This window comes from Poecile atricapillus, chromosome 1 (genome assembly GCF_030490865.1).
Source record: "Poecile atricapillus isolate bPoeAtr1 chromosome 1, bPoeAtr1.hap1, whole genome shotgun sequence".
Classification (NCBI taxonomy): Eukaryota; Metazoa; Chordata; class Aves; order Passeriformes; family Paridae; genus Poecile; species Poecile atricapillus.
The window spans coordinates 121,516,928-121,537,066 of record NC_081249.1 but is presented as its reverse complement, the minus strand read 5'-3'; the positions used below and the strand labels follow the sequence as shown (position 1 = coordinate 121,537,066).

The window sequence follows — 20,139 nt, the reverse complement described above, 5'->3', positions numbered from 1 at the left end:
CCCCTCAAGCTTAGTAAATGTGGACATTAGAAAAGTATCTTTTAAATGGAATTTCAGATTATTAAAATAATCTCATTTTATAACCTGCAGCAATTTAGAGAGAGATGTTTCATAGCGAGAGAAAGACACACCTTAGGTCACAGGACCACAATGTAGAACCATCTATCTGGTAAAAAAATTATCAATACTGATAGGCTGTGACAGGCTTTTGGCAGCTTTAGGGCAACCTGTCTAGACTTTGTACAGAGAAAAAAAATAAGCCATCTGTACATTACATTGTTGCAGGCTTATTCTTTCCTCTTACAGCTCTCATAATTTTAAGCAATTATACTACAAATGACCACTGGAGTTTTTCAAAGCCCTTCATGCTGTTCAATATTGTGATGTTTGAAAGTCAGGTATTGTAAATACAGTATTTATAGATATGATATTTGTTACCTTATAAATTTTGTTCCAGACTTTTTATTCCTTTTCCAGTTCTAGTGCTTGTTCTGCATCTCTCTCTGGGGACACGAATGCCACTGTGCAGAGGGAGTTTTTCCTTAAGGTCACATGGTTATATATCAATTTCTATAATTAGATTTGTTTGCTTAATTTTTAAAATAAATTATATTTTTACAGTGCCTCACACATATCTGCTCTCTTTTGTTTTTTGTGCCTTAGATAAAAGCCTTAAGATTCTGTAGCTAATTCTACAACCCACGAATTTCTTTGAGAAGTAGCTACAGACAGTCCATGCACAAAGGTGTTGAGAACATCCCTTATGTATTTGGTAGCCTGTACAGTGCTGAAAGGAGATATAAATAGGAATTGTTCTTTATCCTTGGTGTTCAGCAAGGTTGCATGTTGAACTCTGATAGTGACAATACTGCTCTTTCTCCGTGACTGTTTCAGCCATGAAAGCACGCTCATGTGGAAAGACACCAATGGATAGCCATCACAATGGACTATTTTATTTATGTCCTTATCTGTAGGATCAGAAGAGCTTTTGTCCTGGAGACAATATGCATAACTTCTAGGTAAATAATCTCTTTTCCTTGTATAGTTTCACGCTTCACTAGTTACTCACCTGCTACTTAGCTGGAGAACACTCTTTGTTCCAAAAGAATCGGGGAAAGCTGTGCAGTGCCGTGGTGACTGGACCCAGAAAAGAGGCTGCAGCTGCAAGAGTCTTATTTGTTTATGTGCCTTAGTAGCTGGAAGTGAAGTTCACAATGAAGGCTGCTGACCAGGCAGCTCTTTAGTGTGGAGGGTGAGACTAAAGGTTTGGGCCAGGCTTGTCCTAAAAGTGATCTGAAATGTTAGTTCCTACATGATCCAAGTGAAGGTAGTTCTTTTGCATGTGGAGGAGTTTGGAAAGATAAAGGTAACAGTTGAAAATTGACCCTAGCCATTCAAATGCTAAGTCCAAGCATTATCAGGAAAGTGTTTCATTCTGGGGTTCTGTGAAAGTAATCAGTGATCTGCTGAAGTACCTGTGCTAAATGATGTGTTTGTTTATTTACAGGAAGAAAGCTGTACTCCTTTGGTTTTGAATAGTAACTATTGAAGCCAGGGTACAATGGATGCTATCAGAAAAGCCCCATATGGATGCACTTTAGATCTTTTGAATACCACAAAAGTTTAGTGACCTAGAAATGAATCAATAAAAAGCATCCTCTATCTGACAAATTGAAGAACTGAAGGATTCTTACAGATGCATTGACTTTAACAATTCCAGATACACTGTTTGTAAAGGCTTTCTGAGACACATCTAATCCTTAGAGTACTGTAGGAGACTATGGGGTGGTTTATATTTAGATCACTCTCCAATTCTTAATTTACTTTTTTTTTATTGTAAGTTTACTCTTATGAAAATCAATTTAAGAAGAAAGGAAAGGCTTATGTTAAAATGATGTGTCCTTACACTGAATGTGTTTTTAATTTGCTAACTTGAATATTCCTTGTTGTTTTGCAAAAATATGTTTTGGAAGGGTATGGCAGTGTAAGAACCTTTCCAGCCCTGTTATATTACAAATAAATCAATGAGTCAACAAAATCAATTATAATCTTTGATAAGTCAGTTCAAAAGTTTATATCCCTGTTCTTCATTGCTTTATTTCTACAATATGTTTTAACATTTCAGCATTTAAAATAAAATTTAAGAAAAATTCTTCTTAAATGTTAGAGCCATATTTCTTCTTAGCTTAGTTAAATAATCACCAACACATTGTATGATTCCTTGTATTTGTCCATGGTTTATGGAATTTCCATGTTATGTTTGACACAAAAAAAATTGTTTTTTACTTTCTAAGGAATAATTAGTATCAAAATGATGATCCAGAAAGACTCTCTATAGCTGTACACACAGACTCAAGCCATAAAACACTTGGACTAAACGAGATATTTTCTTATATTCCATTAAATGTCAGTTAAGTACATATCAACTCAGTGTTTCTGTGCCTCAGATGGTGAAGAAGGTGAACTTTAACCTGTCGATAAAAATTGAGAACCCAAGATTTTTCATTCAGCAAGGATGATGTAAATGTTACAGCTGAGGATCCTTCCAGAATGCCTGACCAATGTTACTTCTCCTCTTTTGTTCAAAGGGAGAGAGGTCTAACAAATTTGTCTCCCTCCAGTGACATCTACCACAGGGATGTGATTACAAGGGAGCCTTGGTGGTTTCTTTCAGGTAGCTTAGACATTTAAAAAAAAACAAAACAAAACAAAAAAGTGCATCTCATGCTGCCACTTTGATTTCTAGAGGTCTTTGGTTCTTAAATTGAGAGCTTCCTAGGTGGAGATTAGCCCATGGAAATCAATATACTGTGAATAATATATTACTGATGATAATGCAGGATGCAACAAAGCATGAATAACAAGAGAGAGCCAATGTTTGAGGGGACAGGAGCTGTCACTGTTCTGGACTCCAGTTATAAGGGACACTTACTCAGCATAGGGGTTTTATTTTCCTCTTGCAACAGTTTAAGATTTAAGCAGGCAGTATTTACAAAATACGACTTTAATACTTCAAAACCTTAGGTAGTGTCAGTTCTGCCTTTTGTTTCTGCAATGGTAGTGTTTCAGTTTTATTTAATTGAGTTTTGTGTCCACCTGAGTCTCAGATGTGGAACTTCATCCTCAGTCTCATCACTGAGTTAGTAGGAAGGCAGTTCTTCAGTGACACTATTAATGGCTTTATAAGGATGCAAGAGTAAACTGTAGGTAATATTTATTTAAAAGCTCCAAATTCTCAAGTAAATTGCAGTTTGTAATTCTTTTGGAAATCCATCCTGATGAAATTTTGACAAGGAACCCGGTACTGTCATCAGTAAGCTTTTGCCAGTCCTGTGCTTTTCATGATTCAGAACTGTCCATATTTGTCACAAGAACATTATTTTTCTTAAAAAAACTGTGTTATTGCAAGTACATTGAAGGCTAATATGGCTTCCTAAGCAGGTAAATGGTATCAAAGGTAAGTTCTGTTAATACAATCTAAATTTTTAAAGCCCTAAGACTCTACAACAGAGTAGTTAATACTACTGATAAGAGCATTATAATTATTTTATAATTATTGTATTCCCTTGGCTTATTTGGATATCCAGTTTTAGGTAATTTCCTCTCTTAGTGACTGAATTATGAAACATTTTTCTCTGTTTTGAGCTTTAGAGTAACTTCTAGTGAATCTATCTCAAATACTGAATTTAAAAGTGAAATTTAAAAAAGCAGGAAATAAGTTTTGTTTTGCCTAATATCCCTTGGAGGTTGGGGAATATCTCTTGGAGAATCAGTTTTTTTCCAGTGGTTTTGAATACTTGTGGTTTGAATTTCTTGTTACTTTAAGCACTGAAAATATCACTACATGTGCAAGATATCAGGAGTGTAGCAGTGCAGCAATACTTTCCTGTGATTTGTTTCTTAAATTTCCCCATTGTTATTAGTTTTCTTTTTTCTGTATGGATATACACTTTCCTTCTTTCCTTTTCTCCTTCACTCCATTGATTCATTTTAATTGCATGTCAGAGTATTTTTATTTTCCTCTACCATTTTTTGCAAGTTTGGTATGAATGACAACTTTTTTATTTTCTCTTTTTGGTGCTGTTTTTTTATTTTTAATTTTACTATTTCATATGTGTAGTTAAGAAATATTTTCCAAGCCATACAAAGAATGGACTGAGTCTTGTTGGTTCTGTATAAAGAAATATCTCTCTCTCTCTTTTTCTGCCTCAGCATCCCTGTGTGTTATCTTCCAGCTGCCAGATTAAGAAATGAAAAAGTGAAACCTAATGTAGCACATTTACTTTTCTCCCCAAAAGCATAAAAAAACATTAACACTGCTGTTGTTGGTATTTTCTGCAAATAAAGAACATCAGAGATGGTTCATCAGAGATTTCAGTTGTTATGCCCACATCCACTTCCCATAACTTGAAGTTATGCTAAGTTTTAATTGTAGGAATTCATTACAGCTTCCTAATTCTGGTAATTTCTGACACTTTCTTGCACCAGGGAAGCTGAAGGAGATGCTGCTCTTTCTGAAGTCAGGGTTTGTATTTTCATTTCAGTGGACCAGTATTCACAGTGTCTGCTAACAAATGTTGTCCCACTGCTTAAACTGGAAATTCATGAACCTTTGAGTTTGTTCTGATTTTGCTCTGCTTAGGTTTCAAAAACAACATTGCTAATTGTTTGGTTTGTTCAATATATCCATTTGGTTTTTGTAGTTTTTACAATTATGGAAGGAGTGCAGATATAAAAATGTCTCTATTCTGAATATTACCTCTGTATAGGTTTAACATGCCAAATATAGCTGAATTTTGAAAAGGATCAGGTAACAACTACTTTAAGCAATTTTTTAAGCACTATGAATATCAATATTAACATAGTTCTCCTAAATTAAGGAACCTCTTTCCATTAATCCATAAATTCAGCATCTTATTTGACACTTCTGGGATGCCTTGTAAAGAATATAGCATTCTTGCTGCATCCCATCCAAATGCCTGATTGAGAACTATTCCTCTGGTTTGAAAAATTAGAAATATAGAATTATCAAGCATTATTTTAAAAGTTTTGGAGTCCTACTTTACATTTGACCTCTGTTGTACATTATATACTCCAGGAGATAGACCCAAAGAGGCTTTTTATAGTGTTGTGAACCTACAGGTGGGAAATTTATCTAACTAAAATAAAATAAAATAAAATCCAACCGTTCTTGTTTTCACAGAGGAGGATAAATACGGCCTTTACTCCAATTTGTTGTTCAAGTATTTTCTCGCAGAGGGAATTGTCTGTGGCCATGACCTGTTTGTTGCTTCTGCCAAAGAGCATCCTGACAAGATATTGAAGGTAAATAAGTCCAATTGCTTTTGATAAGTAAATTCCTGTCTTGATGAATTAAATGCTTTTTAAAGTGTATATGTTGTGTAGCAACAAATGGATTCATCTTGGTGATTCATAAGAAAATATTGGGAAGTACAGGAGTATTTACACTAGCCAGATTTGGGAATTAAATTCAGGTCTCTATCTCCCATCTGTGGACAGTGGAGTACGACCCTCCCAAGGCCAAATCAGGCTTGGAACCTGTTTATTCTTTATTTTGGTTATGGATAAAAAGCAGACAGCCTGGCTGGCTTAGTGGAATGGTTTCAGTAAACCAAATTGCTTACAGTTTCCTCCTACCCAGGAGGAAGAGAAGTTAAGCTTCCTCCAGTATGTTGTGGTAGAAACACTGTGCATTTTGTGTGGATATTTATTGCAGTTTCCTGTAGAAAATAAATTTAACATCTTTACAATTTCCTTTACAATTACATTTCATTCTGACTCTTTTTTGTGCTAGGGAACATGGTCAGCTTTGGATCAGGTCATACAGAAATGATCCCTTCAGACTGCAGTGGACTCCCAATCAAACACTGATAGTTTCTGTTATGAGAAAATTACATAAGGGAAAAAGCCTGATCAACAGTGCAAAAATGCTGAAGTGTGAGGATAATCTTACAAAATTTCATTAAATATTTTATGTCTTTCTAAGGCTGCGTTTTCCTAATATCAGAAGTAACATATAATTTACTGATTACTTCTGCATCAAATGAAGTCTGGCTATTTCCTTAAGTGTCTTCAGAGACTATTCCTGGACAAAATCATTACTCTTCTGTTTTCCTACCTAGGGATGGTAAATTTCTATGCCTTACCTATTGAATATTATCTTCAGTATTCAGGAAAAAATGTATTCTTAATGAAATTAAATTATTGTGATTGTGAAAAATCAAATTTTTAGTGATCTTGAACCTGAGGAAGGTTAATTTTAGGGGTGAATTTTTTTCTTACTTGTGGTTTAGAATAAAGGTTAAAGAAATAGGTTAAAATTTAATTTTCATGTATGAATTCCATAAGAATGTGCTATATTTTTTAATTAAGTGGTTTTAAATAACTGATAATCAAGTATTGACTCCCTGGCGATACAACACGATTATTGCAGTTGTTTTTCTCATTGAGATTGAATTATCCAAATTAGTATTTTTATTGCATTCAATTAAATTTTCTTAAAATGGAATAGCTAATGTACATTCTATTTTCCTTTCATTCACCTTTGATTCAGTAGTTCTTAGCCTGTCATGTTTTTACTGGCTCCTATTTCCCTTTATATATAATCAGACATTGTTGCATACATCTGCCCTACATCTTGTGCCACTTTGAGTTTGGGGTCAGTTAGTTTGATGTGCCTTATCCAGCTCTGTTTTCTGATATGGAATAATTTTCCTTCTTAATTTTCAGGGGTAGAAACTAGGCAGGAATGCTGCATTCCTCTGTTGTAACTCCATTGTGGTACTACTATAAGAGATTATAAATGGAAGGACAATATTGCTGCAGGAAGGTCAAAGAAAACAATCTTATTTTGATTTCTTCCTCCCTCTTTGTCCTTGTGTACCCAACAATATTCTTGTCTGTGCTGTTTACTCCCACCTTGGCTATTCAACACTTCCTTTGTTTAGCAGACAAGGCACAGTAGAGTTAATTTCTCTGATTTGTATTGTGTCAGTGAAGTAACCCTCACCTTCAGGCACTTCAAGAAGACCTCTCCTGTCATAAAAATGAGCTGCTTGGGATTTGGATGACTCCACCGAGTTGGGATTTTAATATAGCATATCTGGCTATTGAATAACATGACACTTTATTTAATGAGATAAGTAATTAATTTATTTTCACTATCTGATTGGTCTGTATTCTTTACTGGAAAGGTAACACAGACATGATAGATATCAACCTGAATTGTACTTGGGTTTTATTTTGTTAAATTCAAGTATGGATTCAGTATATTCCATAGCCAGTATCTAATGAGTTGGTGTATTTCATAAAGGAAGTTCATTAACTGTCCAGACTGTGTCCTTATTAAATGTCCATATTGTGTGGTCAGTCCATTGGCATGTCCAGTTCTCTGCCAAGATGCCATAATTGCCCTATTCCAATTTTGTGATGTGATTGGAAGTTTCTTGAACCTATAACCAAGACAAATATTGCTGGTAGTAGGAAGGGGAAAAGACATTCTTATAGACCATAATTATCTTGAAATTGTGTATAACTAAAAGACAGGCAGAGGATAAAAAGCCCTGATCAGCTGCCTAAGATATATTATATTACCACCCACCAATTTATCCATCATCCTTTGAAAATATATTCATGCCTTTTGTAGTCAAAGCTCCTTCAGGAAACTGGCATTAAGACGTAATGCTGAAAAATTATACACCTCTGGTAAAACCTACAGAACTATATACATGCTGGTTTTTAGAAAGTATTTTAAACATTTGAGAGCATTTCTGTTCACTCTATGTTCTTCAAAAAAAAGGCAACTTTTTACTCTAAGGGCATAAATACTGGAAATAGTATATAATATAAGAAATTACATGGTAACTTCTGTGACTGGTCATAAAATAAAACCGCTTGCATTGGTAAATGGAAAATTTATTTAATAGTAAAATTACTTCAGGTTTGGCAATAAAATTCTACAACTGCCTAAACTGCCTATAAAAGAATTTTTTTACCTTTATTCCTAATTATTTTATTTAGGTTGGGGAGTAGAACTGATTCTCACAGGTTTTAATGAGAAAAAAAATGGATTATTTATAGCTTACCTTGACAATAAAGATTATTCTGTTGCTTTTCCTGTGGAGCCTGTGCAAAGTGGGATGGAAGATACTGAGCTGACAACATCAGGCTGTGTGCTGGAGGGCAGGGATGCCATCCACAGGGACACTGACAGCCTGGACAGGCTCAGGAGAACCTCATGGAGGTCAGCAGGGCCAAGAGCCAGGTCCTGAGCTGGGCTGGGGCAGTGCCCAGCACAAACACAGCCTGGGCTGAGAATGGATTGGGAACAGCCCTGAGGAGAAGGGCTTGGGGTCATTGGTTGTCAGGAAGCTCAACAGGAGCCAGCAAGGTGCACTCACAGCCCAGAAAGCCAAATGTGTCCTGGGCTGCATCCAGAGCACCGTGGGCAGCAGGGCAAGGGAGGGGATCCTGCCCCTCTGCTCTGCTCAGATCCCAGATCCTCAGATCTGACTCTGGGGACCCCAACAAAAAAAACTGCTGGATTGAGTGCAGAGGAGGCCACAAAGATGCTCAGAGGGATGGAGCACCTCTCCTGTAAAGACAAACTGAGAATTTGGTCATTCGGCTTGAAGAAGAGAAGGCTCTGAGGGAACCTTCCAGCAACTTTCCAGTGCCTAAAGGGGCTGCAAGGGGGCTGGAGAGGGCTTTTCACAAGGGCAGTGTAGTGACAGAGCAAGGGGAAATGACTTTAAATTGTCAGAGGGCAGACTTAAATTGGATATTGGGAAGAAACTGTTTCCTGAGAAGGTGCTGAGGCCCTGGCACAGTTGCCCAGAGAAGCTGTGGCTGCCCCATCCCTGGAAGTGTCCAAGGCCAGGTTGGATGGAGCTCTGAGCAAGCTGGGATAGTAGAAGGAGTCTCTGCCCATGGCAAAGAAGTTGGAACTAGATGATCTTTAAGGTCCCTTCCAACACAAAACATTCTATGATTCTATGATTTGTCTTATGAGGAAGACTTACAGGTCATTATTATGCTAGAAAACAAACCAGCATCCCCTGTAGCACCACATTTAACCTGTGGGACCTTGGCCTGTGTTCTCAGTGACCATTCCATTTGGGGGCCTGAGGTGGAAGAGTGTGAGGATCAGAACTGCTGTCTAGAACTGTTCTGTCATCTCTTGTGGAAAAGCTTAGCACCATGTTTGATTATTGCCTTTCAATGGAATTTCTGTTTTCAAATGGGAATTTTATTACAGGATGCTGCTGCACTCAGCTGAGATTGCCTTTTGGAGGTTCTCTTACAAAAGAGAGAATAAAGGGTGTCACAATGAAAGGGGAAGATGCAGCTTCCCATAGTGATGAAGCCGGGAGGGGCATGTGGGCAACTATAATGGCTATTGAGAAAAAAACCAATAGGGACAACATAAAAAAAAAAAAGCAAAACCCTCCAAGAACACTATTTTTGAAAGTTCCTAAGCTGAAAAGATCTCTAAGAAAAAGTTAAACCATATTTTAAAGAGCATTTTGCTTAAATATGTAATTTGGAGAAGACTAAAAAAGTTCTACCTTTAACAGAGTGGGCAGGCCTGAAGAACAGAAAGTGCTCATTTACTCTTTTCCTACTGAAGAAGTGAATATAGGAAGAACCTAGCAAAATGAGCTTTTATTTCCATTTTATTTTATTATTTCCCTTTTATTTTATTACTTCCATTTTATTATTATTTATTTAAAAGAACAACAATAAAAACCATGGAGCTGCTGTATTATTGTGTGTGCAAACAATGCCTTGAATAAAACCATAGCTGTCTACATGGACTTTTTTGCTTCAGAGAAGTACATTCAGCCATGCTGCTTCTATTTTTCCCTCATGGATATGATTCTAAACCATTGTTTTGTCAAAAGGAAAAATGCAAACCTGGAAGAAATTATCAGGCTGGTGGCCATTTTCAAATAGTGCTATTCTATTTTTTTGCTCTTTGCTATCTGGTTTTGGGAGAGAAGCTGTATATCAATGCTTGAGGTGTTTTTTCAGTCATCTGACATTTTTAGATGCTCATAAATTAAGAGCTTAATACCTCAAAAGGTAAAAATATATGTGCAAATAGGGCTTCATTCCCATTCTTTTTTTCTAATTGTATTTTCAAAATGCAGGAGCTTGCTGCAGTGATTCAGGTGCTGCATGCTGTTAAATGGTGGCACTTCATACACACAAATCCAATTACAGTTACAGAAGTGAACTTTCCTGCTACCTACCTCTCTTTCTGAAGTCTTGTGCTAGCACAAAGAGGAAGGTTGAACCTAAGCCTGGCAGATGAGTTGAAAAATTTAATTTCTATATTGTGTAGTTCTTGCTCATCTGTTTACTTTTCTTACTTGCACATTGGGTAAATCTGTTTTATGTTTTTCATTGCTAAAATGCAAATATTTAATTATATTGTAATGTGCAATTTTCTCCATTATGAACTGTTACAATCTTGACATAGAAGTTGTAGAGGTGTGAAAGAGACACTTGAAAAAAAATGTTCTTCTGTTAAAAAAGAAATAAATCTCTTTAAGCAGTACCCTCTCTAGAAACTCTAAAGCTTAAGTCTTCATCTTTGTCAAAAGTTCAGACCAATCTAATAAAAAGATTTTCTAGAACCAGAGAAAATGAATGTTTGGTTTAAATTTCTGGTTTCTTATCTGCCAATCCTTGTCTATTCATTAAAGAAATTTTCTTTCATCATCTTTATTCTGAACTTACAGGTCTTTTAAGCACACATCTTAATGGTCCTTTTAAATGTATCATACAAGTGATAAAACCTAAATGTTTAGGTTTCAATGTCCACCAATATCTGTTTAACAAATCTGTTGATAATTGTGTAGAGCTGCTTTGCTCTGTTAATGAAATATTGCTTCCAGTGCTCATCTCTGAAGGTTTCATGAATAAACTCTCTTTAGGCTTAGGCTAGTGCACTATACACTGCAGCAGAGTTTACAGAGTTTGGGACAAGGACACTCAGTTCCTTCACATAATTTTACTTTCTCATTCTCTACTGTATTTATCTGTCACATACTTAAGCAGTCATTAATTGATTCAGAAAAAGATGAAAATTTAAAAAATCATCTGATTGTCTGATAGGTATCTCTGGGTTTAAATGTGAAATGCAGCCACAGTACAAGGGAGTTACAGCAAGAGTTCTGTGTCTTTACTGTAGGGTTTACTTCTGTGTACATGAAATACAGAATATATCCTCATGGGTTAAAAATATCCCACTAAGAGTACTTGCAACTGGCTTTTCTTATTTCCTCAAATAGAGGAATATTGCTTCCTGTTTCTCTTCACACAATTCTCATTTACCCTGGCCTGACACCCATTAGGTCTTTCTGAATGTCAAAGAAAGATTTCTGTAGACCAGCCTTACCTGGAGATGGAAATAAGTTGTTGTCTAAGGACTGCTGAAAGAAAAAAAATTCTGTATCCATTCATTTATGTTGTTTAACAATACACCTTGTATTCACAAGTATTTGTAATCAAAATGGAATCCTCCCCCTGTTTTGGGAGTAGGGCACTTTAAACTGACATTTATATATTACATTGTTGAAAAGAAAATATTTACCTTTCCTGACTTACCATCTGGTGTCCTTTAAATACTAAAAATTAACAGGATGAAAAACAGCCTTAAATTCATGTGAATTTAAGCTATTTAAATATTGTTATTACAGATCAACAGTGAATTGTACTCCCTTAAGTATTTTTTTATTTCATGTCTTTCATCATATTTGTGATAATAACTGCACTTCAAAATAGTTGCATAAACCCATGTGAAAACCAGATTTATTGATACATAAATAGATAATGTTTTAAATTCTTAAGTGCTATTAATTATACAGTTATTGAAACCCGTAAGGATCAAAGGATTTTATATAAGAGGGATTTCACATACAGCTTGGATTATGTTGCTAAATAATAGCACAGTAGTACTTCTTTAGAATTGTAAAATAGCTTAGAGAGGAGTATGATGCCTATAGTTGGTGTAATGCATTGGTAATTAAGAGGGTGTGAGGTTAAGCTTCATTAACTGCTGTGGGATTGTATCTTGGATTTTATTATCCCCTAGAGAGCATAAGAAGTGAGAGAGGTCAAACTGTTAGAATCTGATTTTGCTTCGTGCATCTGCCAAAACAAGGCAGGCGAAGTAATGTGGCAGCAAACACAGAAGGACCTGCATTACTGGCAGATACAGGTCATCCACCAGTTTATTGCAAAGATAAAAGGTTTATTACTGAAATAAATTATTCCATCTTTGCACTAAAACCTTCATAGCTTGGTTTGCAGGAAATGAAATTATTTTAATTGCCTTGTCATTTACTATGACCGCTTCAAAAAACCAATTTTTTTTCTCCCAAACTTTTTTATTTTAATTTTTATTTTAAAAAAGCAACAAGCTTCCTTCTCTCCAGCCAAACTGCCCTTAATAACTTTAGCACTTGTCTGCCTTTTTGTGTGTTCGTGCTGCATAGCAAAGACTTGTATTTTAGTTGACCCCAAGAAATGCTGTATGGTTTGTTTTGTTTTTTTTTTATTTTAACTAATGCACTGCTACATGCTTTGTTTTTTTACATACCTTATGAAAGATTTGTCTTTTTTTAGCCTGGGAGAATGTAACAGTTCTCAAAAGTTGACACACTGATGCCACAAAATTGTCAGTCCCAAAGCTTTTCAAAGCTCTATGATGTGGGAGCTGAGATATTTTTCAGCAAGAATAGATTAAATAGAGAGATTATGGGCTGATAGCCCAACTCTCCTTTTCTAGGTCCATTGTTAGATTGCATTTTTATTTCCAAATTTTGGGTGAAGTTTTGTAGATAAATTCTACATATTTTGGTAATACTGTGTTCTTCTGAAATTCTGATTTTGCTTCCAAGAACATAAATTTATTAAATCCTAAATGATGTAGTTCTTGGACAGTAATGCAACTTTTCATGATGCTGAGGAGTTGTGAAGTACAGATCCAAGCATCCAGCCTTTATTTTTGAGGATGTATCTGTATAAAGACAAATGGAGACTCTCACACTGAGGTTTTCTGTGTCACTCAAGCACAGTCAAGTTTGGAAACAATTATTTTCTTGAAAGAAACAATAGCATTTAATTACCAGTGCCAGAAAAAGGAGAAGCCTTTTATTCCAATTTTAGTTACTGTGAAGAATAAAAGCAGATATGAAGAAAAGAAGAAATGCATGGGTCATTTCAATATTTTCAATATTGCCCATAAAATCAGTTGATATAACCATTCTATGGCCCTATTTCTCCCCAGTCCCAAGCCTACAACACAATTTTAAGCTCTCTCCAAGTGTGCTTATACAAAGTTCTAGTTAAAAAGTTAATTTTAATTTTTAATTAAGGACTGACATGCATGAATCAACACATCCTAATGAAAAACAGGGACCATTTTGTTGAGTCTTCAGGCAGGCTGATGAAGAGATGTTGGCTTCTAGTGAACACAGACATCCCTTCAAGCAGTGCCTGCATGTTCTGCCTCTCTTCCATACAGTTTGGTGAAAATTGAGGGTATTTGAAGCTGGAATAACAGTGATAAAGTTGACAATGCAAATCTGGAGGTAAACAATCTTTATTAGCTCTACTTGTTATTTTTTATATAGAATTTAATGAAATTACAGATATACTCTGACCTTGAATAGGATTGGAATTTTTTTGCCCCCTATTTGTGCATCTTGGAATATATTTAATAGGTTGAGCTCAGGCAGTTGGTTTACAAAATATCCAAAGGCAGAGCATCTACTCCAGCCTGCAGATTATTATGTAGAAAGCCTCCTCAGAGGCCATGTAGTTCACAACCACCACATTTAAGATTATGATTCAGAATTCTTGCTTTAGAGAAGAGTGTTGGCAACAAAAATTTCGTGGCTGTGAGATGTAGTAGCCCCAGAAATGTCTTAAATCTCAGTGTCCCTTGATTCTTGCTCAGGGACAAGAACCTGGTACATCTGAGAATCATCTGAACATAGTAGTTATTAAGCAAAGACATTTTGGAAAAGAAGTTTAGGATACAAGAGTTGTTCTTGGTCTCAGAGAGTTCTTTGGGTGCTCCTGGGACAGCAAGGGACCAGGCAGCATAAACCAAACCTAAACTGATGCTTGTGCTCACTGCTCATGATGGAGTCATGGCTTTCTCGTGGTGCTTTGTGTGAATTTTGTCATGTTTAAATCACTTTCTGTTGTCAGAAGTTGTTTTTTACTCTGTCAAAATAAAAACTATTGTGCTAGAAATTAAAAGCAAGCTATATTGGCCAAAAAAAATTAAAAAAAAAAAAAAAAAAAAGGCTGTTTCAGAAGAATACTTAGGTGGATTTTCATCTCTGGCAACCAAAATATTTTATCAGCTTCAGGTGAAACCATTTTTCCTTGATCTCTTAATCTGCTTCGTTCTTAGCAGCAGTTAAGACACACCACAGTGCCTAATTGTGTTGCACTGATAGTGTGTGTGTGTGATTGTTTTGGAGTGACTTTCTGGGGTGGCAGCAGCTGGGATTTGTGGTGTCTCCCTGCCACACAGGGCCATGGAAGAAGGTTTTGTCCTCTAAATGGAAGGCAGGAACTTTTTCTCAGTGTTACATTTAAGCAGCTTATACTTCATCAATAATACTTGGAGAACCTCTCTTCTTTTTTCAGCATAAAATATATTTGATGTGTAAAATACACACAAATTTATGTAGTTAATGTCCCTGTCTCAAATCTGACTTTCCCAATTACTACATAAAAACAATGAACCAGCAGCACAAATGACAGGCATTTGCAGTCATTCTATGGGAGAAAAATATTAAATAGCTTTAAGAAATACTGCTGATGTTTTCCTCTTTGCCTCCAGGAAGGAGAATTGTACAATATGACTTTTACTGGCTTTTGGTTTTACAGATGATGTAAAAGCTGCCCAATAACATTACAGCAGGGTGAGGTAGCAAATTCTTTTTTAGTGGTGGTGTCTGAAACAGGAGCAAGCTCAGGGAGTTTGATGAAATGTTTAAGCAAGATTTCATGAGCTCTGGCAGGTGCTTGTTTTCAGAAAAAAACAGATTATTCACCACAACAAAAAATTACCTGGGAGCAAGTTGACCTGGGAATGTTGTTTGGGCCTCCAAATTACTTTTTTGCAAAACTTTTTTAAATGAAAGTTGGTTTGGTTTTGGTTTTTTTTTGCTATTAATTGAGGAATATTTTGGAGGTAATCAAGTCTCAGCAGCTCTTCACTGAAAAAGAAAGACCTTTTTATGATAGGTAGTTTAAATCTATGAATAACTGTATGAGGAAATTTAATTTGTACAATGGGTTAACTGTTCAGTATGGGTTTTCAAAATAACACTTCATCTGGAAAATAAAATTTATTAAATCTGTTGAGGATAGCTGAGTTATAAAATTAAAAATCCAAAGTAGCTTCTTTTTTTTCTTTTTTTTTTTTTTAAGAAAAATACTTTATATAATGCTTTTAGAAGTCAATGCAAATGATTTGTGTCTGCATTTATGTGAAATGCATCAGGGTGCTTGTCAGCTCTACTTTGTACTTATACTTTCTCAGAACCTTTCAGTACAGTGTTCTGTTTTCATTTTGTCCTATCTGTCAGAAATCTTTGATTTGAAAGCTTTCTTGCTGGGTAGATGTAATGGAACTCTGACTAAAGTAATGTTTTTTGGTTTTTTTTTTACTAAAACAGCTGTAAATCTGTAAATTTAAAGAAAACTGTAAATACTAAATCAAAATTTTCATTTTCTTATAGCTTTCCTACCCAGAAAGCCTAATTTTAACAACCATAGTAATGAGTTTACTGTATGTAAGTGTATTTTTTAAGGTGTAAGAAATCTGAAAATATAACTGTACATAATCATTCTCATGAACAGTCATTTCCAGGCTTTTACAGTTCATTTGTAAAAGCAAAATAAATAAAATAACTTGCTAAAATGTGTGTTTTGTGTCTTTTGCTGAGCTGCTGAAAGACATAGATACAGTTGTTCTATTTCTGCAACTTTATTAAGTTATAAAAGTTTTCATAACTTCCATTGCCTGCTGCCTCAGAGAGTTTAGTGGCCAACACCTGAAAGAGACAGAAGCAACTATCTGAAATCTTTTTTTTTTTTCAATAATTATAGATGCCATATTAATTTATGCAAAAGAAACAAAGCATGTATTGTTTGTAAGCTTATGTATAACACCATATACAGCTTTTCTCTCCTGTGTTCTTTAATATTAAGTAAGTGTAACACTACACCCAAAATGGATGTGTTTAAACCCAAAATGGATGTGTTTAAACCCAAAATGGATGTGTTTAAACCCAAAATGGATGTGTTTAAGCCCTGCCTGTGGGCAGTGATTGATGTGTGTCCCATCCTTGAATCGAGATTCTTCTAAAATTTTCAAATCTGCTTTTTATATGTCTCTAATAGAGATACTGGCTAGCTCTATGTGAGTTTAACCCTTGAGGCATGTGACAGTGCTTCCTCAGGAGTCTTTGCTCAATGAAAACACATTTTTGACCTAAGTTTTGTCCTGTTTTAAGCAGACAGAGATTCTGTGCTCTCCACCTTACAGGGATGAGTGTGATAAAGTTGGATCAGAAAACTTCATTGCACTTTATTTCTCCGGTAGGTGTAGAAGCCCATTGCTTGAATTCTGAATTCATCATGTGGTGTTTGCTTTTTCAGCAATGCAGCAAAGGCAGAAAGTGTACATTAGAAACATCAAAAAAATCTAGAATTAAGTATTCCCCCCTTCTTTTCCTGTGTTTGTGTCCATGAGATATCCATCTTGGGTAGATATCATGCCTGATGGTTAGCAGAAGAGAAAATTCAAACCATCCTGTTAGAGTGGCTTTCAGCTGGTGTCTGTAGGTTGTTGTGGTCTGTTGGATACTTCTGGAAGATTTACAGGAGCTGACAAAGATCTTATGTCGAAATAGGCTTAAATTTGCTATGCAGGGAACTTGCCTGCTCTCAGCAATGGAGTAATTTAGGAGATCAACCTTTAAAGAAAGATTACAAAGAAAAGGAATATGGGTCCTGCTCAAGATGAAGTAGAGCATAAAATGTGATATTTCCATTCTGCATTCTTTCTTTTACTTCTAGAATTCATTTTTCCAATTACAATTGCACGGGGTTTTTTCCTGCTCAGTATTAGTGGAGCCAGAAGAAACTCTTCACTTTCCGAAGTTATTTTAATCAGGCTTTGTTACAGATTTTACAGCTTCCCATTATACTCAGATAACTGTATGATCTAGCTGGAGGGGGGTGTGGATAAAAATCTGAACTGCCATTTCTGCTGTAGATAGCTGACATTCTTTTGCTTTCTACCTATAGGAACTTCCAGCCCCTTTGCTTGATGATACCTATGGGAAGGAATTGGGAGATGAAGCAGCAGCAAAGTCTGAGGATTCTCAGGATTCTATGAAAATAGCCTGGCGCTACCAAAATTTACCAAAAATGGAGGTAACAACTATTTTTTACTTTCCTCTTGCACTCAAAATTAATTTGAGAAGCAAATTATTCTCAGTAGAATCTAGACAACAGAACTCCTAATGGGTATTGTTACAGGATTGCCTCTTGAGGGAAAACAACACCACTGAATGTTTTAATTACTAGTGATACAAAAAGAGAGGGAATTTGAGGGTTTGCAGGTACTCTAAAACTCAGTATAGGCAATATTAATTCTAAAATTAAAAAAAAAAAATTAAGTTCCATGGGATTTTTCAATGAGTATTATTAAATTGAGACAGCTTTTTATGAAAGTTTGGATAATGTGCTCACTTACAGACTTGGCCCAAATTTAGTTGTACACAAATTACTTAAGTAGGTTTAATCAGCACGACTTACTAGGTGTCTGCAGTGAAAGTAGTGTGTTGGAGCAAGCTGTTGACCTGCTTATCCATGTGCATAACAACTAAAGCAAGCACTTGAGATTATATCAGCTTCACTGTCACTGGAAACTAATCACTGTGCAGGGACAATGTAAGAAAGAAGCTCAGTGGTCAGTCTTTCAGAGTTTACAGTTGTTAGTGTTTTGTGAATAATCAATCCCCCATGGCTGGTGACTTTCTCACTTTCTTATTTAATCCAGTGGCACATCCAATCTTTAACAAAATTACAGCATTTCTGACAATTCAGAATAAAATCCTGGTTTTGTCTATACATTTTAGTCTGAATTTTTAAATTCTGGTTTAGATGTAGTCATACCTGCCTAGTAAGTTCAGCTGTATTCTTAAAAACATAATTGGAATGTGACAAAATGATCTTACAAGGCTTGGCATGTTTGGTTTTCTGTGAAATTGCACAGACATGGCTATATAGTTGTGTCAGAAAAGACTTATATATGGTGACATGCCAAATCAAACAGCCTCCAGGGTAATCATATAATCTCATCAATTTTATTATTGTGGAGCTTGCTGTGCCACTCTGAACCATCCCCAAAATAATTTGTCTGTTTTAAAATCTAGCAGAGTTCCTTGTACATTGATATGAAAACAATTGAATGTTGTTAACAAATTGTATTCTGATGTTCTAAAAAAATAGAAAAATTATTTTAAAAAATTTGGTTGGGTGTGCATTCATCTTTAATTTCATAGCAGTAAACACTTCTTCCACTAATGTAATATTTCTTGAAAATGCGTGATGTATGCGCCCTTAATTATTGCAAATTGATTATACAAGATGGAATAAGATGGTCAGTCTTTTGGGGAGAGTTTCCCTTGTTATTGTTGCTTTTTGAATTTTTGATCATTCTCAATGATTGAGGTACAATATTTTTGTGTGTATGTTAAATTTATTCAAAAATTAAACCACACAAAAGTATCAGTCTTAAACTACCTGGACTTAAAATTCCTCAGGACATTTTAATTGGTGAAAAATTGGTTTGAAATTTATATTTTTGATATTTTGTACTGAAGTTTTCAAAAAATTTTGTCTGTGTTCTATATTAATTGGATTGGTGATTATACTCCATTGAGGAAAAATCTGATACTGCCTTCCTACCCATAACAATACATTTAGTTAAATTTAATTTAATTTAATAATTTAATGAACAACTTTGGTTGTGATTCCTTCTTTCAATGTTCCTTTGCTGGTAAAATCCAATGTTGAATAAAATTTCAAGGCATATTTTCCAAACTGATTGAACAAATATGCCAGTGCATTTTCCAAAACTAATGTCAAGTAGTTTCAACTGTGAAAGAGAAAAATTAGCTTTGTTTTTTGCTAGAACTCTAACCATGGTAGCAGAAACTTTTCTATCCATTCTCTGGCTAAACACAGAGCAAGAATGCTGAGCAAAAGATGACTTTGTGGTATTTTTGATGGTTAATTTGGTCACTGTGTAACAATAGGTTTTGATGGGTAGTTCAGATATTCCCTTTCCATTTATTAGACCCTGTTTAGATTAGCCAGGTACCTCATTTTTGTTCTAATGCATAGTATTTGTATTAGTGCACTTCACAGCTGTCACAGTTTCTCTCTACATATTGCACATACCTTGCATCAGGAAAAAATAGAAGATTTATTAGAAATCTGTTGGAGTGAAAGGCCTTGTTATGCTTGATGTGCCTTTATCAGTTTGTTACTTACATCTGTATCAGAGGTGAATTTAATTTAAACTTTTGATTATATGGAGAGTCTGATTTGCAATGCAAGACAGTGTGAATTTTTCTTCTTCTTCTTTTTTTTTTTTTTTTTGAATGAACTGCTTATGTTCTTGGGGCAATATATAAACTGTCACAGCATGAAATCAATTTTCTGCCTTGATTCATCCTAAATCTGAGATTTCTAGCACATTAGTATTGCAATTAGAAACATTAACAGCAGACGGTCGCATGAAAGCGCGCTTTGCTCGCTGACAATTTAGCGTATTTCTCCTTGTGCAAAACAGGAATCTGGGAAAGAGCTGAGCCTCCAGCCCGCTGATAAATTCATCAGCTCAAACTTGAGAGGGATGGCGAGTGTGTGCTGGGCGCTGTGCTAAGGCAGATTATTCATGCTTACTTGATTCAGGTAGGCTTTCCGCGAGCTTCCCGCTAAGCCTGGGAATGCGGGACACTGAGGCCTATTCAGGACCCTCTGACATGGACCCAGCTTTTATGGCTT

The 20,139-nt window shown here is 35.6% G+C and overlaps 1 protein-coding gene across 3 annotated transcripts in view; it reads left to right on the top strand.

Annotated features, from left to right (window-relative positions):
• The window catches only part of ELP4 (elongator acetyltransferase complex subunit 4), a 136,082-nt gene that overhangs the window by 8,108 nt on the left and 107,835 nt on the right, over positions 1-20,139 (top strand). For all 3 annotated transcript variants that reach the window (XM_058864028.1, XM_058864039.1, XM_058864035.1), the window contains exons 3-4: positions 5,204-5,325; positions 17,368-17,496. In XM_058864028.1, the coding sequence (XP_058720011.1) occupies positions 5,204-5,325; positions 17,368-17,496 (251 nt within the window). The remainder of the gene's footprint in view (positions 1-5,203; positions 5,326-17,367; positions 17,497-20,139) is intronic.